Source organism: Aphis gossypii, chromosome X (genome assembly GCF_020184175.1).
Source record: "Aphis gossypii isolate Hap1 chromosome X, ASM2018417v2, whole genome shotgun sequence".
Classification (NCBI taxonomy): domain Eukaryota; kingdom Metazoa; phylum Arthropoda; class Insecta; order Hemiptera; family Aphididae; genus Aphis; species Aphis gossypii.
In genome coordinates, this window is record NC_065533.1 from 61,525,619 (window position 1) to 61,551,035 (window position 25,417).

Below are 25,417 nucleotides of genomic sequence, written 5' to 3' on the forward strand. Positions count from 1 at the left end.
AATACTTATAGGTACTTATAATATTAAATGATCTGAAACTACTTAGTCGGACACGATACATTGTCGAGACTACGGTTTTTGATTTTGTTATTGTTCTATAGTTGACGAAATACATCGACCGTCTTCGAATCCATTAAACGGTGTGATTGTTCACTTCGTTCGGTCTTAAACTTATATTATTAAAATATAATATATTATCAAAACGTTCTTCTTTCTCGCGGTTGTATTACCAATAAAGACATACTATATTTACTTATATTTAACTCGGTTATCCGTCCACGCGATGGACTCTATAAAATAATCGGAAAACCATAGTTCCATGCGCCAGAAATGTACGTTTCAAATCTTTGAAATATTTCCGTGGCCGTAAACGCGATTATATTGTATAAGTTGTCGGACGAATTCGATCCTCGACACGTTTATATAACAAATCACTATTACGTTTAATTATTCATTATAATATATTATATTATATTCTCGATTATTATTAATAAAGGGTCTTAGACTTGTGTTAGTGTACTATTATTCAAGATATTGATGTTTTTAAATATTATATAAAATAATATATGTCATTATAAAATAAAATTGATTTTAAAACTACATTATAATTTTATGTGCGTTACCACACGCACACTTATATATATAGGTTGCGAGTGATATAGTTTATGTTTGTAGAGGCTTACAAATTCCTAGAATTATTTTAGCTTAGGTCTACCTCCATATCTTTGTATTATGATATTATAGTTTTAAAGTTTATAATATCGACTGCTGTCGCGTAACATATAACTATATTATAAATTCCTTAATCGCGCATATTAAACATTTTATGACAATGCAGGTCTGGATTTAAGTAAAGCAATTTCACTCAGTAAAATCAACTAGGTCACGTAAATAAATTAACTTTTTGTAAATTTAAATTTAAATATTACATAATATAAAAACAATACAAAAATATATAAATAAATAAATAAATATGGCTTTCGTTTTGATTAAAAGTATAACTATATGACTGGCCTCTTTTCGCGGTTTCTAGGGAAACACTTTTTTACTTTTTTTTTGAATTATTAACACCATTCTGTGTCTGCGATACATTTTCCCTTGAACCATTTGTACATCAAACGCGTGTTCAGACTATAACCGCTGAGATCTACAGAGTTGTTCAAAAAGTTCGGATTCTGAAACAAAAATTAGTTTTTCGTTTATTAATCAATCTAAACGATATACAGGCTATAGTCTTATATATTATAAATAATACACATTTTCGACACTCGATTTCAACATAGCTCTCTATGGCTACCTTTTCGTTTTTTTTATGCGCTGTGTTTTGGTTTTCTCTATTTTATAATTTTTTTTACACGTAGTCTGTGAATCTTTAACTTATGCAATTTCATTGAACACCGTTTGGCGTAAATTCAAAATGTATAATAATATATATATTAGTAGTCGTCGGCGATGCAACAAATCTACTATACAATTCATTAATCCTATTCATAACATATATTATTATTATTATCGTGATAACTTACAAATTTCGGCGGGAATACTCTTTTGCAGTCATGTCTGTCGATATATTCCCGATAAGCGTTTGTTAATTGAACTTTCGTGTACTCGTCCATGCAAGGACTGCACAGTAGACAGTCTTCCGAATCGCACGAATTGCAATTCATTTTAGCGCACGTTTCCGGGTATGCCACGATATTTTTCGTGGACACTGCCATACTAATACTCTTTTCTCTTCTAAACATACAAACCGTACATAAAATATATTAGAAAACGTGTTAAGTAGAAAAGCAGCTAAGCCGATAAAATTAAAAACAGTAATTAAAATTATATCATTTAAACATATTATATATAATAAACAGTGGAAAATTCATAAACCGCACTCGACGACAAACCCAAAAAAAAAATTTCTTTATAATTTATTAAAAAATATCAGGTACTACTATATAATAACGACGATACTTGCCTTAACATTGTACTCCAATTATTAATATTTTACTCTCTTGGTTATACCGATTTACATCACTAAAGGTGTTTAATGTATAGTATTTATATTATTTACGTGTAATAATAGTTAGATACTTATTCAAATTTAAATACAAATCATAAATCATAATATACAAAATTCAATAATAATTTCATCGTTCTTTATAATTTATTAAGTACGTAAAACGAAAATGATACCACATTTTATTTATTCTAAAACTTTCCTAGGAATAAATGTGTTCAACCATTTATTATTAAAATACTTCCAATTAAGTAACGCGTAAGCAAGCATTGCTCTTGTTTACGGTCTCTATAATAACAGTTCCTCTAATTATTTAACCTAACCGTCTTGTAATAATTAAGACTTGAGACATTCTACAGGTACATCATCAATGTGCCAGTCCACTTAATAATTATGTAATATCATTTTTACTACTATTATCAAGTCGTATTTATTTCATATTTTCTTTAAGTATTTAAAAATGTTTATTATTTCTAAATGCCTTATTAAAATTTGCTCTAAAACAGACTTGCTCACATTTTTACAATTGTTTAGTTATAATTGTTCTAAATAACCGTGACAATTGTATACCTAATACATGATTTAAAAATTCACTGTACTAATAGAAACTTTTAGGGTTATTAATGAGTATAGTTATATCGGTACTATATAATAACAGAAGCAAATATACATTATTACCGTTCAAAATGAGTCAGGCCAACAATAGCAAATAAATTGAATAACACTTGTTCGTAAAGTAAACGGTTTGGTCGGTAATGAGCCGATGACAAATTTGGCGACATGTTGACCTGAAAACAAATTTTACAATTAAAATTTAACATAATTATAGTCATATTTATTTGAATTTCACAAAAAAAAAAATTATCATTAGATTAACTTGAATCCGCGATTAACTCACCTCCATTATGTACACCTTTAGATCGTCATCTACAACAAAATCAAAACGTGCCATTTCGAAAAAATTCGTTTTCGACTTATAATTTTTCATTAGATTTCTTATCTTTGATTCTTTTTCTAAACATACAACCCGTATGGCGTCTTCCAATTGGTCCCAAATTTTCGTGGCATCTCTTCCTTTAAACAGGAAAAAGCGATATTTCAATTATCAGTCCAATTCAACCGTATATTAGTTCCGCGGAACGATGATGGTCACCTTGAGCTTTCAAATGAGCTTCGACAGAAGCTTTCATCGAAGCGCCTTGGTCAACGTAATATTTTTTTAGAGACGGAACTTCCCACGTTGGCAAATAGTCATCTCCTATTACGTATTTATCTATGTTGTCGGGATTGAACGGATGATATTTTTCTGGGCAAAATCTAGAAATACGTTTAAAAATATAAATATTAAAACGAACTGCGTTACGTTCTACACACTTATAGTTACATTTTTTTCTCGCAATCAAAACGAAACATATACCTACTCATAAATAATATTATTATAAACATAAAATAGAAAGTAATCGAGTTAAGGAAGTCGTCACATTAATAAGTTTTTTTAAAATTATATTATTTTAGTGCGTCTTAACGCCATCATCGTCCGTTATTAAATGACATTATAGAATTCTTAAAAATTAGTAAAATTTTGTTTAACCAACCTTGAAAATGACCACACGTGATCTGTATTTTTTAAGACATCATACTTAGTTTGCCATAACTTACCTAAAATATCGTAGAATATTCGAACACAGAAACTAATTAAGGCATAAAAGGACTAATTACGGTTGTTCTCCGAGATATCAGGATAAAAAATAATATATAAACCATAAATAGTAAACTGATCTTAATTAATTTTAATAAAACAGTTTATAATCACTTTAAAAACTGACACGTGTAGGTATTGACCTCATATACGTATAATGCGTATTATCGAGGAAATTTACTTATTTCGCCTTATACAATATTATTATAATAATTATTAAGCCTACGATTTCACAGTATAGAATTGAATATTGTTTTTATTTTATATAAAAATAAATTATAAATTACTCAGAATTCTATTCTGTTGTGTGATGATTAATGACAACTATATAATACGTATAATATAATATAGTTTATAGTGAATGTTGTTTATATTTTAATAGAATATTTTATTTGTATCAGCCATTTATTTTATATTATTGCTTTATTATAACTCTAGGGTAACGGCTGAGTATGTATAAAATGAGACTGAGCATCAGTTCAAATCAGAGATTGTATTTTGAACAGAAAACATCGACCGATCAAATAGTCTATATTATCTACGTAGTATTACTATTAAGTTTATAAAATTATTTATATTATTAGAATATTTTATTTTAAGTTACATTTATGTTTGTTTGACAGTTTAAAATATATAATACCTACTCATAGTTTATTTTTTATTTATATTGTAGATTTTAGTCTAAGTTTATTATTTAATTATACATAGTATAATATTATGTTATTTATTTGATGCTTTAAATATTTTATTGTAGTTGAATCTATTAAAAGTTTACTCATTGGAAAAAAAAAATTAAATACCTACATTTAATTTAATAAAATTATAAATGTGTTATTATATTACATAAAATATAAACTTCAAAAAAAAAAAAAAAAAATGATAAATTTCCTAATGAAAGACGGTAAGTATAATACAATATTAATTAAACGTAATTTGATCATATTAAATTATTATATTATTATATTATTATGTTACTGAAATAATATCGTAAAAACTAAAATTAAATTAAAATATTTTAATATTAATTATGTGAACATGATCACTTCATTATATTTATATAAAAAAGTTAATTAGTTTCATTAAATACTTAAAATGCACAAACTTTCTTAATTTTTTTATGTAGTTTTTTTTCTAAATAGTTTGTATTTTTTCAGTAGTTAAATAAAATGTATGAAATAACTTTATTAACTTGATTAATCAAAAAAAAAAATCTTCGTAACATTATAATATAACAGTCACACTCAACTTGTGATCCAAAGTTTTTTTTTTTTTTTTTATTGAGAAAAAAAGAAAATTGAACCCGATTTAAAATATATGATTAATTATCAGAAAACCAACAATTTTTTAGTATTATGAAATTATAATTTCAATTTCAATCATTTTCTTTCTTATTTGTAACCTCAACCCTTATACCGTTCCCTCTAAATAACACGACAAAATCAACAAAATAATGTGTTTGTTATAGTCAAAGAAAAAATATTATGGCATGTACCTACGATCGAATACTATAAAAGTTAATACTCATATCATACACTAATAAATTTCGTGTAAACAAACATTTTACGAAACGAACGCGACGCATACGTACAGGTATGTATACAGATAATAAATGAACACATTTTATGTGTAAGTTCGACCAAAAAGTAGTGTATACATTATTATATAGTTATAAATGAAACCACCTGAAAAACAATAATATTATGTACCTGAATAATATGTCCCCGTTGTATATGTAAACCCTAAGAGGATCTATGGAAGTAATAATTGTGTATACTCCGATATCAAATTTATATCCATCAATCAACAGAGGATTATCAATATACTCCTGGATAAACGTCCCAGTTGAATTGAAGTCCAATTCTTTAATTGATTTAATTTTTATACCTCGATGGTTGTTCTGTTTTTGAACGAACAGTTTATGAGGATATTGTTTGGCCTGAAACAATAACATCCCAACGTATTATAAAACAATAAAATTATTGAGCTTAATTATTATCGAAGCCAATAGCGCTTATTAACAAGCATTAAATATATTATGTAACGCTATAGTTATTTAACGTAAATGTATAAGTGCAGCAGAGAAATCAATAATTGTGCCCTGCTTTTTGGTTGATATCACAAATTATTAATTTTTTTTTTTTTTTTGTATATAAATATACATTTTTTTAAACATTTTTAGATCATAGAACATGTTTTCTGTGAATTTAATATTATTATTTTCTTGTAATCGTGTATGTATTAACCATGTTAGTTGAAAAATGCATTCAAACAAAAGTGCCAGTAAAACTTTAGTTCTTAGAAGTTAATTTCAAACAAAAAATGTTAATTGTATATGTAGTACATTCTAAAAGTTTTTGGTATTATTATAAATATTTTCTATCAAAGTATTATAACGTTATGGTGCACATAAATGTTTAATGGATCCATTTATATTCGAAGATCTGAAATATAACTTACAAATGTGAAAAATTTTGATTTTTCTAGCGGCATGTGAAAAGCTGGAGGTACGTATTTTATGTCCGATGTCGCCAAATCAATTTTATTGGTAATAAAACCTACGCCAGGGAAATGGTTGACCTTTAACAAAACAAATAAACATTTTAAATATACGTATTAACTAAAATTATACTAGCGATTAATGTATTATTTAAGACTTAATTTTAGTTTTAGAAGTACCTATTATCATACAATAACAATAATTATTTATGATGTTATTATCTAAAAACTATAAAGAAAAGCGTAAAAATATCAAAGATTTCCCATAAAACAATGAGATATGATATTCAAAAGTGTTAAAAAAATGTTTGTTATTAATTTTTCATTACACATTTATTTTTAATAACAATTCATAATTTGTTATTAGTATCTTAAAACTCTTTTTTACTACTCGGGTAAAGTACTTAAGTGATTAAAAATATATTTTAAAATCCAAATGTAAGTATACAAAGATATATTAAAAAGAATTATAACGTAAAAAAACACGTAATGATATGAATAAATAATTTCGCACATATTATATTGATAATGATTTACAGAACTTATATGAAACTCAAAACTCGTTTCAAAATAAATATTGATGGAACAGATTAATAAACTGATTATATCATATTATAGATAAGAACCAATCTCTCGATGACGAAAAAATAATATATACCTACCTATAGGGCTATAATGCTAAATATATACCTAATGAAAATATTTTGAGAAAATATATTATAATAAATAAAAATGTTGTACATTTTTATAATATGATAATAATGAGTGCATATTATTATTGTTAATACTATTGATAATTAATATAATATTATGTTGATACAATATAATTATTACAGAAAACTAAAATAATATTGCCCACGTTTTAAATATGAAAAAATATAATTTACTCGTCCCGTCAAATAAAAAAAAAAGTTTACTATAATAAAATCATTTGCCCATATTCTCGCGATGACGGCCAATGGGTACATAATATATGATATTTGAGGTCGATAACGCGTATATCTGAATAAAAAATTACCGTGTATAATAAGTGATAACATTACTGAGCGTGTAAACACGGCGTGTAGAAAGTTTGAACGTATACACACTTCGCGTCATTTGTATTTAATGAGAGATTGTTTTTGGCAGATATACGCGGGCAATATAATATTATAATAAAACGTTGAACATCCACTGATATCTTACTTTTTGGTGAGGTTTCAAATCGGAAAACGTGATCTTGTCGGCGTACGTTTTGAACGGATATTCGTGAGCCCATATAACGTCCCAGTCCACTTTTTTATCGAACGGTCTTCTAGTGTACCCGTAAACGTTGAACACGTCGAAAACGTGCGTCAAATGTCCAGCATCGGCCTGAAAAACGATCACAAAATCACACTTCTGACAGACACTCACACAATATATACATGACAAATGTGACGATTGTAACGTTGAAATCGTATACATAAACAATAATACTCGGCGATTGTAGCACGAATGAACCGAAAAATATCTTGGAAAATAAAAGGAACTAAATCTGTTGATTTTTATCTCGAAAAGATATAACAATACCGATATAGTGCGTATATTAAAGTACGTTTGAATGAAATCTTACACGTCGCCGTACATTTTCCGAGACTGTCGTGACGGTCATTATCGGTTCGCGCGGTATAAAAACACCGGACATGTAATGTGATTTTTTATTAATCGTCTTCTACGCGATTGTTAATAATCGTGAAAAAAAAGAATCCTACGCGCAATCCGTAAAAAGTTTTGTACCCGGCACCGTCGCCGGATATCGCGTTTAAGTCGAGTACTGAAACGGTAGGATTCTTTTTTTTTAGAAATATGCGATTTAATCGAAAAACCGAACACGACGATGAACACGTGGAAAGCGCATACGGTAAACGCGCGGGTCGTACACAGACATTCGATAATCTAGGTAAACCTATTATAAAATTATGATATTATACGCGTGGGAGGGCGAAATGTCTCACGTTTTTCGCCAGGACTATGTACGAGGGCCTTTTCGCCGCGTCCGCGTGCCACTGAGACGGCGGCGGCGGCGGAGGCTGTACCGCAAACGGCTCTCGTCCGTGATGGAACTTGTTGTGCTCGTACTGGATCCAGTTGAGTTCGAAAAAGTTGACGGCCAACAGGACGACGCACAGCAGCAGCATGAAGCCGACGGCCAGCGGCATGGAAAACCATCGGAGCCTCATCCTGACCGCCGAATCAGCCGGCGAAAATCGGAAAATCCGTCCGAGTCGTCCGGCGAATCGAATGTCACACACACGCACCACAGCGCACACGTCCGTCACATCGCACAGTCGTAATAGGTATGTGTCCACCGCCTACCTGTTGACTGCGGTTAGCGACGCGCGATCCACGTGGACCGGAGAAAGTAGGCCGACGACCGACGACCCGACGACCGCGCTCATCCTTTCACTCTCGTCGACTGCAAGTAATACATTATATACGTACATTGTATATATATATATATATTAACATAATAATATTATTATCACGAACGCGAGTGTGTGCAGGTTATTCGTATTCCGAGTGCAGTGCGCGCTGCTGAGTTTCGTATAATATGTAAAATTACTATTATACGGACGCGCGACGACGTCCGGTCTGAAACGTATTATTACTGTTTTACGATGCGATGACGTCCGCGTCGGGCAGGTGAGTTGGCCGTGAACGGCGACGGTCAAAACCGTATTCGGGATGGCATAAAACGCGAAAATCGTAAACGATTTTTTTTTATTCCGCGCACACCTACGGACGAGTTGGTGGGAACTGGGAAGTGGTACCGCGTTTGCAGGTTGATTCGTCTGCGAGTGCGAGTGATGTACTTTCGTGGCGGTCGACATCATTCCACTCGTCTGCTCCGGAGGTATATCGTTTATTATAATATTATCGACTCTCTCAAAACGAAGTTTCGTGCACGAGCGTTTATTCGTTCGTCGTCGATAGAAATCAGGAATTAGACGTAGTTGAAATCTATAAAATAAACATCGTATTATATTATATTATACGTTTAACGTTCTATAGTATCATTATCAAGCTTGTTTCCCCTTTATTGTTATATTCACAGTCTGTGCTTCAAGGGTACAATATAAGAGCATTGGTTAAAATAAATTAAAATACACGAATAAGCTCGATAAAAGCAGCCACCCAGTGATGACACTTTTAAGTGAATTTAAACATTAATTTTACATATTATATCTCTACACCAGTTGCGTTTTAAGCGCCTCGAAGGATTACCCGGAATAACATTTGATGAATAAGCTTTAATTAGAGGATTGGAATGAGTTTCGAGCCGATTATGGAATCTTTTATAACATAAGTTACTGCTTCTTCTTTTTAAGCTTAAAAGTCAAAACCTCCTAAAAAAATCACATGCCTGTAGTTATAAATGTGGTTATAATGTAACGATGTAACGGTATAATACATGACATATAATATATATTATATACATTGATATTCATACTAGGTTATACGATAATATGACGCACATTTAGTCTGTATAACGTATACGTCGTATTGTGTACTATATAATCATATTATATTATTATACTACTAATGCACATTGTGGGTAGATATTACAGAAAATAACTCGGCATACTATTGTGTTCGTTTCGTAGACATTCCAGTAGTCCTGCCCAAAGGTGTATAAATAAATAAATAACTGGAGGATATCCACATAGTCGGTTTCTCCGTATACAAACCCCAAGGCCCGTCTATAAACACAGATGCGGATTTTAATTGTACCTATACTATTTATACAATGGCAACAAAGGCCCAGGGCTGGAATAACCGCGGTATAGAAATAATAAGCTCGCCGTCTACAAGGTCTACAGTGAGAAATAACCAGGACTACGACTCACAATGGGAGACGGCGCATGTACCCGGCCAAATCTTCATATTTGGTGTTTCTGCAAGTTTAAAACCAAAAAAAAAACACGCTGATTGCTGCGGTATAACGAAAATCTCCGATTTTGACATCGAGAGGCTTGCGAAGTGTACGCTTTATTGATTTAGTCTCGTGATTTTCATACAGCTATATATTTAATACGTTTAACTATATATTATAATGGACGAAATAATGAACGAAAAAACAAATGTTTCTAATATTTAACATTTAGAAACTATGAATGACAGTCAGCTGAGAGTGCCAAAATCGAAACATGATAAAAATCGTTCCTACATAATATATGAAAACCGTAAGTCGACAGTACAATAATAAGCGATGCGCGAAGTGTTATTGCCAAAAGGATACACGTGCGAATTCCTGCAACAAAACATATTAATTATTAGTTCATAGTATAAAAACTATACAATCTGAACTATTATTATTATTTTTTTTTTTTATTAAATAAATATTAAGAATTTAAAAAAAGAAAAATTAGATCAAAACTAATAATTCGTAAAGTAATTATTAAAATTATTTATTTATTAATTTTTTTTTTTATTATATTAACACCTTTGCTACTGAATAAAACCATATATTGTTTTTGGTATTACGAGAACGATAAAATAATATGCTCGCGGTATGTCATTTATTAAATATTTAAACAGTCTCGACGCTATAATATTACAGCAGTGTGTGTAGAATATTATTTTATTTTAGAAGTGTACGAATTTGGTTTGCCCGTTACGGTGCCACTACATGTCAGCAGTGACCATATTATAATACCTACGCGTAGTCGGTATAGACGGTAGCTGTTTACATTTAAACATTCTATTTATTTCAAACGTAATTTATTAAATTATATTGTTACTGCATGGCGGAAATAACGAACGGTTTTTTTTTATCTCTAATGTATATATTGTATATGAATACAGATGAACACATAAATATTTGTGTAAAAAACCCTCGAGAAAAATAGTGCAGGCTTTTTATAAGTCAAACTCGAATGGTTTTATTAACGACTTAAGAATATTATCGTATACATGTTATACTATTGAATTCATAATATTGTATTATTTTACGGACATAATACGAATATCGTTTATTCTGTATAGTATTTGGCGATATAGCGAATGTTGATTAACGTTTGCGGTAATCATCGAATATCGATCGTTATTATTGATTAGTATTTTGATTTCACGTACAATCATCGTTCACACGTGCGTATCAATGTATAATTACCATGAAACATAAAGGCTTGGACTCTTTACAAAGGTTTATTATATGCAAATTATTTAATGCGTATTTTACACGTAGGTCGGGTACCTCTCAAAATCCACAATACGATATAATATATAGTTCAGTTTTCACTCACACTATTTACGTTTACAAAACTAGCACAATAACGTGAACAGCGGGGCACTCAATATACCAAACCCATGAATACGATCGTTTAAAAAGACGTTTTAATCAATACCTATACTTTGTCTAAACATATCAAATTTTAACAAAGATGTATCGAATTTGAACACATTCGAAAAAATGAATTTTATTATTTTCACGTTATATATAATATATATAATGTATACGCTTTATAAAAATATATACTGCGACTGCAACGGATTAAAGTTATTGAGTCCGATATTTTATACGAACGCTATGTATTCCTAAATCGAATCATGGTATACAGCGTGTCAAATTAGAGTAATATTTATTTTAATAAACTTGAGTGTTTATAGTTTCCATTAGTTAATCAAACAGTTATAATAAGAGTCTTAAAGACGTTTAAACAGGAAACGATACAAGTAAAATATTGTATTGACTATTGTCGTGTGACCATTAGCTGTGCAGGTTTTACGCCGATGGTTGCAGAATTCCTGATGGAACTCTCCGTTTGTAGATTTTTCTACAAACGAGATAGTATTTTTGTTGTATCGCATACTTCAGCTGAAGTTAGCCGCAAATGAGTTTTCGTCGATACGAGAAAGAATAAAAGGAGAGGACGTATATCGATGATGCCATACTGCAGTATAATGATGTAAATACCTAAGCGCTCGGAGGAAATATAATCTCATCGAACACGAATAATCTCCTTTCTCGTTGTACGCTCCGTTCCGCGATGTTCACGAGTTTACGTGCTCGTCACGAAATGTTACATATGTACTATGTTTTATGACTATCGCTACTTCGGTATTGTTAAAAACCACGGTGTGTTATACGCGTATTACGTGTCACTTCAGATATATATACATATAAAATACCGAACGAGCATAAAATAATATAAAGATTGCTGTGTGGTGTGTTTTAAGTATCTACCGAGCATAAAATTTGTCACTAAACCGAGTCCCCTATATATATATATATATATATATATATGCACTTAACATTAATGATCTAAATGAATGTGCCAGATTAACTAGCCTGCAGCTCGACTGGACAGATAATTCCGTAAATATAACGCACAAGGCGTTGCACTAGTGCAATTCAGCAGCATACACATATACTAAACGACAGAACCTTTAAAAATTGTTTCGTTAAGTTCGAGCAAAAAAATACGAAGAACATATTATTACTGATCAAAACGAATGCGTCATATCATTTTTTGTTTGTTTTTCGATTTTTCCTACGCACTTTAAAAGTGCTTTATGGTACCGAACTGTTGATTACAAGGCAATTTTGTAGTGATTTTCAAATTCGTATTGACTTATATTTTATAATAGCCAACTACAATCAAAGTCTAAATTCAATTCAAAAAGGATTCCAATAAGTAACGCAAGTACTATACGCAAGTGTATTATATTGGTACACACTGCACACTCAGAATTTTTGTTTGTGGCAATGGTAACTATTATAAAAAGCTCACTCATTTTTTTTAACTTTAAGTCTAACTAAACCTATGATCTATAACTTTTCTTGATTTTATTTTCACAGCGGACGCCACAACAAAAACCTTTCTAATAGATTTTTTATAACTACATTGCATATTTATTAGAATGCATACGTGTATTACATAATATATAGGTACCACAATAATACGTAAAATATATAAATACCTTTAATTTTTTTACGAAGATTATTTAATCCTTAGAAATTGTTTTAGTTCTATATTATTATATGTTTATAAATGTATGTATACATTTAAATTAAATACACTTTTTCTTGTATTTAACGATAAATAATGACATAACTATAAGAGCCTTGAACGACAGCCTACTCATCAGCCCTCGACTATAAATCCGGACCAATTCAAGAATATGGCATGTAATAGAGTATAAAAATTTTTAACGTATCTAAAAATGTTCAGTAAGAAGAAAACATTTATCGCCCACTCTTCACAAACAAATTAATTTATAAAAAGAAAATGGTAATCAGTCAAAAATGTAAACTAAACAAAGTTCTCGATTATAAAAAGATTATTGAATATACAGTAATTAAATTCATATTATTTTACATTGGGCACATAACATACACTCTTGAACTCTTCAAAATAATTGAACACAAAAATATATAATTATTAATTAATTTATAAGCAATCAAAACACAATAAATGCAGTCGATTTAACTTTGATTAGGTAACTGGTCATAAATAAATTGATTTTAAACATCCCTAAAAATGATTTTGGCTTTCTATAAATATAATAACAATACAACGTTTTTTTTAAGTAAAAACAATAAGGCTAAAAGGTTCCATTTAACTTTTGACGTTTGGAGGTAAAGTTTTAAAAATATCAAAGGTTACATTATAGTTATAATATTATATAGGCCTATTGCTCTTGTTATATAATCGTGGTCATGAGTCTAATCTTTCATTAATCATGACCCATGGTAATGTACTACATACATTTTTGTTAGGTTTCGAAATGATTCTTTTTCATATAATGGACAATACTCGTTTCAATGCTATCAAAACATTCGAAAATATAGTTTTTCTTTGTAAATGTATAAAAAAATAACTACATTATATTCAATTTATAAGATTGGTCAACATTTATTTAGAAAATTAAATTTAATAAATATTGTAATAACAAAATGTGATAGATAATTAAGTAGATCTCGTGTTACCTACAAACCTTTGTAAAGTAATATTTAAAAAAAAACAAATAATTTATCAATCAACAGATCTTACTAACATTAAACGTCACGTATAAAACAAAATAATTTATTACTTAATAGTTATTACATATAGTATACGTACATATTTAAAATAAGAATTTGTTTTTATAATATTTCATCACTTGCTTTTTTTTTTTTTTAAATAAAGATAGAAATAATGTATAATATTGTTTTGTTATATTATTTTTTTTAGCTTATGAGAATAATTTTTATTATTTCGTTTTGTTTAGTAAATGGGCATAGCACTTTGCAACATTAAAATTATTTATAACTTTTGAATTTAATTATAACTTGGGTTCACGTGTCATGTATTACACAATATGCTCCGGTACTCGTACGCCATATAATATACTTATATACCTACAGGGTCGGAGAGTTTTTTATATACACATACATGCAATATACAAATACCTATAAACACAATAAAATAATTAAAATAAATTATAAAATTTTCAAATGTATACGTCATAAGTGTACTATTTTTATTATTTATTTTTTTTTTGTGAGCGAACTAATGATTATTAAAAGTTAAAACGACAGTAATTTTCTAGAGAAAACACTTGCAGTATTTTTAGATTTATTTATGTTTTCATTAAATGGACCTCGTAATCGTCAAAGAAACCTTGTCCCGTTTTTGCGAATTTACACTAAAACATTATAATGTCCTCTCACATCTCCGTCGACCACCGTGTAGGATGTCTTTTGATGGTCTTTTGATGTGCATCGCCACAGTATGTCATATATGTACACACACACACGACACTCACACAATTATATCACACTTAATACATTATGTATGTTATATCGTATATGATAGGTTAAATTTAATTAACTTAGTATTTATTGATTATATTTGATTCGTTAAATATTTTTTATATTTTTATACTATATAAATATATAAAATATAATATATATTTACTAAATATTAACCTTTAATAGTATACGTTTAGCAGTATTACGATAATATATTTATATATTTGTTTTTAAGTTTTACTAGGTATAGGTAATTATTAAATTGCAATTCTTAGTTTATTGTGCAGTGTTGAATTTAACCTAATTAAATTAAATTTTACTCATTTAATAATGAAAATGTATTTTTTAATAGGCATTGCATTTTAATGTTTAAAAGTATAATTTAAAAGCTACTTCAACAGAGAGCATCGAATAACATATTTATTATTAAGTACCTAATAGCTAAGCGTAATAAGTATATGGAATATTTTAATAATTTAATTTATTTATAATTAAAATTGAATTAAAGGTAAATAGAATAAGTTAAGTTAACCTAACCTAATCTATATCATATATAATGTATTCAATGTAGCAAATATTATTATTTTAAATTAAGTTGATGGATATACTGATTGATATGCTTACAGGAGTCAAGGGAGCAAAAGCATGGCAAGCATATTTCAAACCCTAGCTGCAAAGTATTTAAACAATGACCCACCTACTACCCACCTACAAAATATAATATATAATTTAAAACTGTATGTTAATTTAAAATTTTTATTATAGGACATAGGTCATCATCAATTTAATACTAAAAAAATACTATACGATAATTAATTATACATTAATCCACACAAATTTTAATTTTAAAGTTCAAGATAAATTTCTAGAGCTAAGCAATTGCATTAGGTACACGTCGTTCACCGTGTAGTCATTACAAAGGAGTATAAGGATCGGTATGACAATTATTATTTTAAATTAAAATAATTACCATAACTATACCTACTAAACAACAAATTCAAGTCACACGTTGGAATTAAATTAAACAATTTAAATAAAAGTAAATTGGTCTATGGGTAAATTATCCAAATAATATTACATTAATTTAAATCCAATTTTTGATAAGAATACAAGATTAATATTACTAGGAGTCCCTTAAGGCCTTAACCGAGCAATTCAATTTTAAATTAAAATAAATACCTATCTGCCCATTACACAACAAATTAGTATTCACTATTCAGTATTCAGATTTATTTAAGATCCTTCATAAAACGTATTAACTAAATATTAAAAGAAACCACTTTAAAAAAAAAGAAAAAAAGAAGTAAAAAGATAATTGATGGTATTGATCTATGGATTATGATCTATACTTATCTATAACCTATTGATTCAACGCACAATATTTTGTTTTCTCTCTGAATCACATGCAATGTACCTAACAAATTTGCATTTGGCTGAACAGAATTTGTGTGTTATTTAATATTACAGTAAATTGACATTAAGCTACTACTTATGTATTTATGTTAAAACAAAGAAAATAATTTATATTTTATAAGTTGGATATTTTACAATATTTAAATTGTTATTAAAATTAAATGAATATGTAAAATATTACAATTTGTAAATGCTCACTAAATCGCTCACTAAAAAATTGGAATAGGTACTGTGAAAAAACTCAATTAGTTTTTTAACTTTAAGTTTGACGATAAGCAAACTCACTTTAAATATAAATAAAGCTGATAATCTAACCTAATCTACTTTGAAAGCTTTTTTGGAGAGGCGTATCTATACAAATTTAATTATATTGTATAAAATGTATTTTTATTTTTATTGACACTCTGTTGTACGGTGAAATAAATATATTACTATTATTATTTTTATTATTAACACGATATTCGTTATTCAGCTATTCTGAACGCTAATTCGCCATGTCAATTGTTGTTTGTGTGTGGGTCGAAGAGAGAAAACCAATAGTTCGCTTACATCTGCATAATATAGGTAAATAAAAAGTGATTGAACGTCGATACGCAATAATATCCGCATTGACGTTTATTATTAAATTATTATTATTATTTTTTTTTTTTTGATTTGAACTATGTAATACACTATCAATATAATATATATAATATATAAATACTATTTCTTAATAATATTAATTGTTTGAAAATTTGTTATTGTTACTTATGTTTTGTTACAGATGATTGTGTGATGGTGTAATAATCCCTTTGCACTTAATACCTATCCCTATTCGGACAAGCCTGAATATAATTATTTTTATTTTTATTTCAACAGAATAATGGAAATTTATGGAATGAATTCCACTAAATATGCTCAAGTGTGATTTATTTACCCAACAAATGTTTTTTAATATTCATTTAATATTTACATAAATCTCGATAAACATTAAACATATACTACAAACATAAAAATACCTAAATGAAACACAACGATTAAAATTAAAATCGCGATTATATTTTCATAAAGTCCGCAGTTTGTTGCATTAACCATTTATTACTATTTAGGCATACTAGCTTATAGTTTACTAATTTCGGATTTCTACGGGGAAATAATAAACACGTCGAATATGAATGGTATCCACTACGATAGGGAGTAAAAATCTTGCACGATTTAAGAATTTTTAAAACCTTAAGCGTATCGCTAAAAAAAAAAAAAACCTCCGACAAAATTTACAAATTACCTATAACATTCAACGTTCAATTGGAACTTCAAAATATAAAATAATAATAATTACCTATAATATTTTCCAAAGTTTTTTCATATTAAATAACGGTTTCTTACAGTCGTACTCTTTTCATTTCTATGTTTATATAAAGCCACTAATATAGTAATATCTTACAATATAGGTACTTACTACTTACACTTATCGTAAAAAATATTTTCTAATATTGTGTATTGAAAAAATAGTATTATATTTAATAATTATAGTTGGGTAGTAAAAATGCAATTTATTGTAATGAATATTGTATACCTCTATGCAATGAACATATTATAACAATTTATGTAAATTAGGTAAGTAGGTAACTAAGTATTAATATGAACAATATAAATCAAGTAAACTGTACTTTGGATAAGCCAGTCATAATTTCAGTTCAAATTTGGATATTTTAGGGGCTAACTATGTACTGTAAGTGTACCTATAGGTATAGGCACATATCCAACAATATAATTCAAGTAAACTGTACTAGGTAAAATAATCAGAATGAAAAAAAATTATCAATATACCTGGGAGTTTAGGTAATAAAAATACTATTAATTATTTTATTTATTCAAATATTATATTACAGAACATTCATGATAAATGGTACTCACGAGTGAAATTTTATATCCGTGGGTATTTTTTACGATCATCGTCTTAAGCCGATAACATTATTCTAAATAAGTGGTGTACTTGTTATACATTTGTACAGACTTTTTCCTAGTAAAAAAAATATAATAATATAAAATCACGTCAAGGCTGGCCGGTGCTTCGTTTTTGTAACATTGATTATGGCAACAATCGTGTTTTAACGGAAGTACGCTAGGAGCATTCCTACTACTAGGTACCTACTTTTTTTCCGAAAATATTATCAGTAGGTGAGTTGCGTCCCGCAAAAAAAGATTCAAAAAGGGACCTAGCCTATTTGGGCGAATGTAAGTTCCTACACGATAAAATAAGGTACATATGTAAGTTCCTACACAGTAAAAAGCAGGTACATATGTAAGTTCCTACACAGTAAAAAACAGGTACATATGTAAGTTCCTACACTAAGTATATTATAAGTTATCAATTTAATATCAGTTATATCATATTATAATACTGTCATACATTTTAACCCTTTATTCTATATAATAAATAATTCTTTATAATATTTAATAATTTACCTAATAATAATTCATCATTTATTGTAAAGAAAAATATAAGTAGTGCATTTTATATAATATTTAATAATTTTAAAAATAATAATTGTAATATAATAATAATTCATCATTTATTGTAAAAAATATAAAGCAGTGCATTCTATACAATATTTAATAATTAACCTAATAAATATTATCAATTTAATAATTTTAATATAATAAAACAATAAAAAAAAAATATATATTATATTTTATGAGGTTTATTTCTGAAGCTTATAGCTTTAACGTAGTCATATTGATTAATTTGTTTAGTTGAATATTCTTTTATTTTTTTATTTATAAAATTTTTTTTCGGCATGTTTTTGACTTATTTTAATTACTAAATTACTCTCAGTTTTTCTTATTTTTATGTATGTATTAACTTGAAATAATTTGAGAATTTCGATAATTTTAAAAATATGCGGATGTTGATGATAAAAATTTGAATTAAAATCCGAATGAAAACTTTCGTATGCGTTTGTCGTGTGTATTCTATCAGAAGATTATTTAACCCATATTTTCGGTGGAAAAATACTATTATTTGTAATATAATTATCAATTAAATAATCACAAAATTCTGTGATTGCTGAATTGTCAGGTTTATCTGCCATAAAATTATCTGTAAAACAATCCTTCACTTCCTCTGGATTTAGAAAAGAATGTCCAAAAATATGTATCAACCATTTTCCTATATCGTAAACTGAATTAAATTGTGATGCATAATCTATATTTTGTATTTTACGAATCCAAGCTTGGCCAAAATGAAATCTACGGCCAAACACCTCTGTTTTAAAAACTCTATGTTTGTGTTATATGAAAAAATAATTATTTCACTTATATTTTTTTTTACAATTATTATATTGTTATATTACAATTATTATTTTTTAAATTATTAAATTAAATTAGATAGATAGCTAATAAATTATATTATATTATACAGAATAAAGGGTTAAAATGTATGACAGTATTTTATAGACGTGGATTGATAGCTTATAATATACTTAGTGTAGGAACTGACACGTGTACCTTTTTTTTACCCTGTAGGAACTTACACATATACCTGTCTTCCATCGTATAGGAACTTACGATTCCCCGCCCCTTTGCGTCCCAGTACCTATACCTTTATTTTATAACCTAATTTCGTGATATAATTGGCGTTCTGAAAATATCGATATTAATATGTTCATAAAAAAACACATTGATATTTATTTTAATTTAGGTATAATACAAAAGTTTCATAACATCATATTGTCATCATAGATATGAAATACATAGTGTAAGCAAGTTGTCATATTGTAATAATAGTTAAAAGTTCAATTCAAATATGGTATACATTTAAATGAAAAGTTTATTATAAAATTTAATGGGGAAATTTCGGTTTTTTTAACTCGATTTGTTTTTTTAAGAATTCTAATTTTAAATGCTTTTTTTATAATATTAATGCTAATTAATTAAGACATGAATATATCATAATGTATACAAAATTTAATTAATACGATAAATCACGATTGGTATAGACTATAGAGTATAGATTATAGATAAATATAAATTGTATCAATAAACCGAACTTTCTCTATCCCACAAATAGTGAGGTTTATTATAGAATAGTTTATGAACTATAGATTTTAGTGATTTAAGTAGATGGGTAATATCTATAATAACTTTACTATACAGCCGACTTGCGTCCCCAAAACGGAACGCAAGTTACCAGTCAAATTTTACTATACCTGAAAAATATAAGTACCTTTTTTTGGTACGCAAGTAACATGCATCCGGTACGCCAACAGCAAACGGTTTACTAAAATGTTTGCTCCTATAGCTAGCCTATAGGCTTTTTCGACGGTTTTGTGTTTCTGGTTTTCATTATATTAAATCACTTTTCGGACGCATCAAACGCCGCCATATCGGTAAACAGTTAACAATTTTACAATAATAAATAATAATAAAACTTCACGAAACTCACATTTCAATATTTTAAATCGTTACCAACCATATTATAATAACCGTCTTACCGAAAGTATTAGGTATGCGCCGTCGTCGGGTCTCTGATTTTCGTCCCGCCGCCGCGCTCGCGCCACTCGAGATAACAGCCGGTCGGCGGCCTACATCGTTGATAAGTGATAACACGGTGTTATCAGCCGCGTTTGTGTTGTGGACGCGCACGTGCGCACCGGCACCACAACATTGTAAATTTGTAATTCGTAATATTAAATAATAATATCGCGAGCTCTCGGGCCAGACGTTTTCCGAGGAAAATATAGTAAATAATATATTCGGCCGGTTTCGGTTGCAAGGCGTAACGGGCAAGACCGACGAAGACGACGATCTCATCGTCGTTGGCCTGCGCTCAAGTCTAAGCACCAATAGGCAATGATGACGATAATAATAACGACGACGCGTACACGTGCCGACCGTCTCCATCATTCTCTCGCGATTCACAAGTGTTCGCCGCCCGTTGTTTGGCCACCGGCCAGTTCGTCGTGAGATCCGTAGCGTCTTTTTTTTTATTATTATCGTTAAATTTTTTTTATAGCTTAACAGGACCCGATCGGATCCGAGTGGAGAGGAACTACTGCTGCCGCCGCTTTATATTATTATTAGCCGTTATGTAATATTGTTCGAAACCTGGCACGGTTCCCGGCATAGCTGCTGCCGCCGAGCGGTGGTAAACTTCCGAACAGCTAAATATAGAAGTAGTCGACTGAAGAGTCGCACCGACTTGCTCTCCGCTTCGGAAATTCAATACAATCGCTGTCGTCTCCCGAGTGTGTGCGTCCGGCAGTGCGTCAGAGTATTTATAATACATCGTAGATACCTATACAATTATTTTCTGTTCGTTTTTTTAATTAACTTTTCGTTTCAAAAGATGAGCGACGAAGTGCTGGAGTCGGTCAAGAAATGCGTGGGCGTTATAAAAGGTGCAAAGACGGACACTGAAAAATTCGCCGCACTGTTTATGGTCACTAAGACAGTGAAGGCCGAGAAATGCAACCCTCGCTCCAAGCTTGCCCTGTTCGAAGCCATCGAGTTCAAATTCATCAAGCGTTTGTTGCTCAGCGACGAAGTGCCAGCCGGCTGCCCGCCGTTTGTCTACAAGTCTGTGGCGATGAGCATACTCACAGCGCTGTGCAGTGTCCAAGAGGTTGCCACTCATCAAGAAATATTACAGAATGTTGACGTGTTTCTAGATATTGTACTCGGCGAAGGCGATGAAGACGAGGACGAAGCAGACGAGGACAATCTCATGCTGGTTAATGAGGCTTACAAGTGTTTAAATTTTATTGCAACATTTGAACAGGGCTTAAAAGCACTGTTTGATGTCGACACGGTAGGAAAAATGTGTAAGGTGTATTCACAAAAAAGCTTTCAGACAGATGAAGCATTGTCATTGCTTGTGACTATCGTTGAAAAGTTTGGTCCACCTTCCTGGGAAAACAATGTCGAAAACTTTAACACACTGATGAACATCTTGGCTGTAGATTTTGAAACTGACCACAGCGAACGAAAATTTAAACTATGTTCAATACTTTCGCCTTTATTAGGCAATTGCCCAGTAGAAATTGTACAAAATTCACAAAACACTTGCGATAATGAAATATGGCCTTCCAAATTATTCTTAGGACTACGAGACATATTAACTAGTAAGCTTGTTAAAGCACAACGAGATCCAGCCATCAAGTTAGCATCACAGATGCTTACAACATTTGGTGCTGAATGGTCTCTACAAGATGAAGCCAAACCAAAAGTATTTTTCTTGATGTTAATACATTTGGCTTCGATTGAAATACGTATGCAGTTAGAAGATAAAAAATTTGAACAGGTACTTTTACTAATTATTATTTATTTATTACGTTTTATTATATTTTAAGTATAAATTGTTAGGCGTATACTTAATTACATTCATGATTACATTTTAGTTTAAAAAAATTAATTTGGTTTCTAAAATGTATGATATGTTTTTTAAATACCTAGGTACTTTTTTACATTAGTACATTAACTATTCATGTACAATAATGTTTTAATAATTGATTTAAGTTTTTCATAACTAATTTATGGTATTCAAGTATGAATAATATTTTAAACATTAATTGGATAAAATAATCTATTCAGTAATATAACTATCTAATTATAACAATTAAAAAAGATTTTTTGTAAAAAAAACTAACTGGCAAATGTTTACTTTTTATTTATTTTTTCTAAAATAATTGAAAAAAATCTCTATGAACCCATAACATTTTACATTGGATGTATTCCAATAAAGTATCAGTGCTGTGTAAAATACTGTAAATACAATTTATTACTATGTATTTTTGTGAAATTAATTTTATTTTTTTCTAATTTTAATACCTAAATATAAAATATAAAAGGGAAAATTAATGTATGGGTGAATTAATAACTAAAAACATTTTGTTAAATATATTGTTTATTATGCTTACCTATATATTTTTATGTATTAATTAATTTTAACTAAAAATAATTATTTATTTATTTTCAACCATACTTAAATTCTTTGTTTAAACTTTCTATTGTAAACTAAATCATATGTGTATTTACAGGGGTATTTAACAATGTCATAATAATTTTTGTTCTAAGTGCTTATAAAAATATAAAATACTTACTGTTTGGCTAATGTTTAGTATTTATATGGCCTATAATTCAACTGTAATATTTTATGAATTAATTTTATTAAATTCTTCAAGGTTAGAATATAAAATGGTTATTATGTTTTTAAGTAGATATTCAATATCTATAGACAGCATTATCATAATAATAATATATAATATTCATTGATGAATTGATATAGAATTTTTATTATGTTTGCCTACAATTTTAAAATAAATATTAATTTAGATAGTTAAGTGCTTATCATATTTAAAGCTTTGCCAGTATATTTGTTTTGTTTTTATATCAATATAATTTTAATTAATAATAAATTTATGAAAAAAAAAATGTACAAAATGTACAACCATATTTTAATAAATAAATTTTATTTTTTTTAGGTGTTGGCTGCAGAAAATTTACTTGGTTCATGTTTCACAATTCTAGAAATATCAATTGCTTTTCTATCGGCAGACACTTTAGATTTAGAACAAAAAGAAAAACAGCAAACATATACGGCACTTAAAGGAGCATTTACAGCAGTATTAAACGTTCTAAAAACATTGTCTGTATCTAAAAAACCCTTAGAAACCAAAGAAAAATGTTTTGTATGTTTAATGCTCATGTCACTTTCTGCGTGGTTGACATTAGAAACATCTGCAATGAAACCTGCTGTAAACAATATTTTGCCATTTGCTTTACAGATTGCCAATGAATCGTTTTTTGCATATCGAGCACGTTACATATCTGAAAATGTCAAATCTGAAGATAAACCAGTAACATATGATCCTTTGAGTTCCGTAGATGTATTGAGAGCATTTTTACCAGCGTTATGTCATATAACAGTAGATGACAAGGGCCGTGCTGTATTGTTAAAAATTAAACAAGAAGAGGTATTGCAAGAATGTTTGGCTTTTCATTGGTCAATTGCTCATTACAAAAAACCATTGATACCAAAATCTGAAAGATGTAAACCCAGAGGACCAGAACCCGAAATCCCAGCTGAACGTCTGAAAAAAATGGCTGACTCTAGAGGAGCAATTATTAGTATATGTAATACATTTATGAATATTTGTGTTCTAGAAGTAGATCATGTGAAAGATAGTCCATTATTTTTTACCCTTATGAAATTTGTGTTTGATAATCTACCTGAGTTAAAGAACAATCATGACAACCTCGTTGTATATGGCAACATGGCCGTTTTGGGTTTATTACTTCTGAAATTGAAGACTGCGTACATTAAGAAAAATGACTTCTCTATTTGCCGTTATATACAGTCAACCATTCGATTTTTATGGGATGCATATACAGTTGATGAAAACAGCAATAATTCACGATTTGCATTAGGCCAGTTGGTTGTGACTATGACTTATAAAGAATCGTGGATGGAGTTGCAAGAGTTGTGGTTTTTAGGCATGCAAAATCTTAGTGGCATCTTAACTCTTGTTCCATGGATATCAGAATTTGCAATCGAAAGTGGTTGGGCAGAAGGTATCATAGACATGTTAGTGAAAATTAAGCCGGGCTCTCTTCCAACCAATGTAAAATATGCTTATGAAGATTTACTATGCCGCCTCATTGATGCAAACAGTGATTTGGTAGCCACGCTCAAGAAAAAAGATGCTATTACTGCTTGCCGGGGTCATAAATTTATGGAATTAGGTAAAAAATTATTTTGAGAATAATTATATTGTAAAACCATTTGTATTTTATTTTCTATAGCATTTATACTTTTAAACATTTTCATTTTATTGTAAACAAAAAAAAACAATTAATTATATACTATAGTACTTGAGTCAAAAAGCATATTCAATTAAAGACTAATATTATTGATAAGGATAAATATTTAAAAATATATTTTTAATTTTATGAAATTATGAAACGATTATCATTTTTTATTTCTGTGTTTATTAAATTATGGCCTATACATCACTTCAAACGGTAATCTTTAATTAACTATTATTCCAGGTTAAAAATAGTT

The 25,417-nt window shown here is 29.1% G+C and overlaps 3 protein-coding genes across 5 annotated transcripts in view; 2 read left to right on the plus strand and 1 right to left on the minus strand.

Moving 5' to 3' along the window:
* The window catches only part of LOC114122071 (lutropin-choriogonadotropic hormone receptor-like), a 63,492-nt gene extending 58,986 nt beyond the window's left edge, over positions 1 to 4,506 (plus strand). The window contains exon 16 of the mRNA XM_027984624.2: positions 4,146 to 4,506. Within this exon, the coding sequence (XP_027840425.2) occupies positions 4,146 to 4,167 (22 nt within the window). The 3' untranslated portion in view covers positions 4,168 to 4,506. The remainder of the gene's footprint in view (positions 1 to 4,145) is intronic.
* LOC114122073 (probable tubulin polyglutamylase ttll-15) lies at positions 884 to 20,992 on the minus strand. Of its 2 annotated transcripts, none has more exons than XM_027984626.2 (11): positions 20,850 to 20,992; positions 8,715 to 9,185; positions 8,180 to 8,640; positions 7,389 to 7,556; positions 6,165 to 6,284; positions 5,414 to 5,643; positions 3,162 to 3,325; positions 2,907 to 3,082; positions 2,687 to 2,796; positions 1,527 to 1,737; positions 884 to 1,175 (listed from the first exon to the last, which is right to left on the minus strand). In XM_027984626.2, the coding sequence occupies exons 3-11, from the start codon at positions 8,402 to 8,404 to the stop codon at positions 1,065 to 1,067; spliced, it is 1,515 nt and encodes a 504-aa protein (XP_027840427.1). In that variant the 5' UTR covers positions 8,405 to 8,640; positions 8,715 to 9,185; positions 20,850 to 20,992; the 3' UTR covers positions 884 to 1,064. The 2 variants fall into 2 exon arrangements, with proteins under 2 accessions (XP_027840427.1, XP_027840428.1); XM_027984627.2 differs by lacking the exon at positions 20,850 to 20,992 and adding an exon at positions 20,582 to 20,793.
* Positions 20,993 to 21,060: 68 nt separating this feature from the next.
* Positions 21,061 to 25,318, plus strand: LOC114122070 (neurochondrin homolog). Of its 2 annotated transcripts, none has more exons than XM_027984622.2 (3): positions 21,061 to 21,628; positions 21,704 to 22,657; positions 23,838 to 25,318. In XM_027984622.2, exons 2-3 carry the CDS (start codon positions 21,704 to 21,706, stop codon positions 25,113 to 25,115), a joined length of 2,232 nt encoding a protein of 743 aa, XP_027840423.2. In that variant the 5' UTR covers positions 21,061 to 21,628; the 3' UTR covers positions 25,116 to 25,318. The 2 variants fall into 2 exon arrangements, with proteins under 2 accessions (XP_027840423.2, XP_027840424.2); XM_027984623.2 differs by having other exon boundaries at positions 21,061 to 21,618.
* Positions 25,319 to 25,417: the final 99 nt, after the last annotated feature.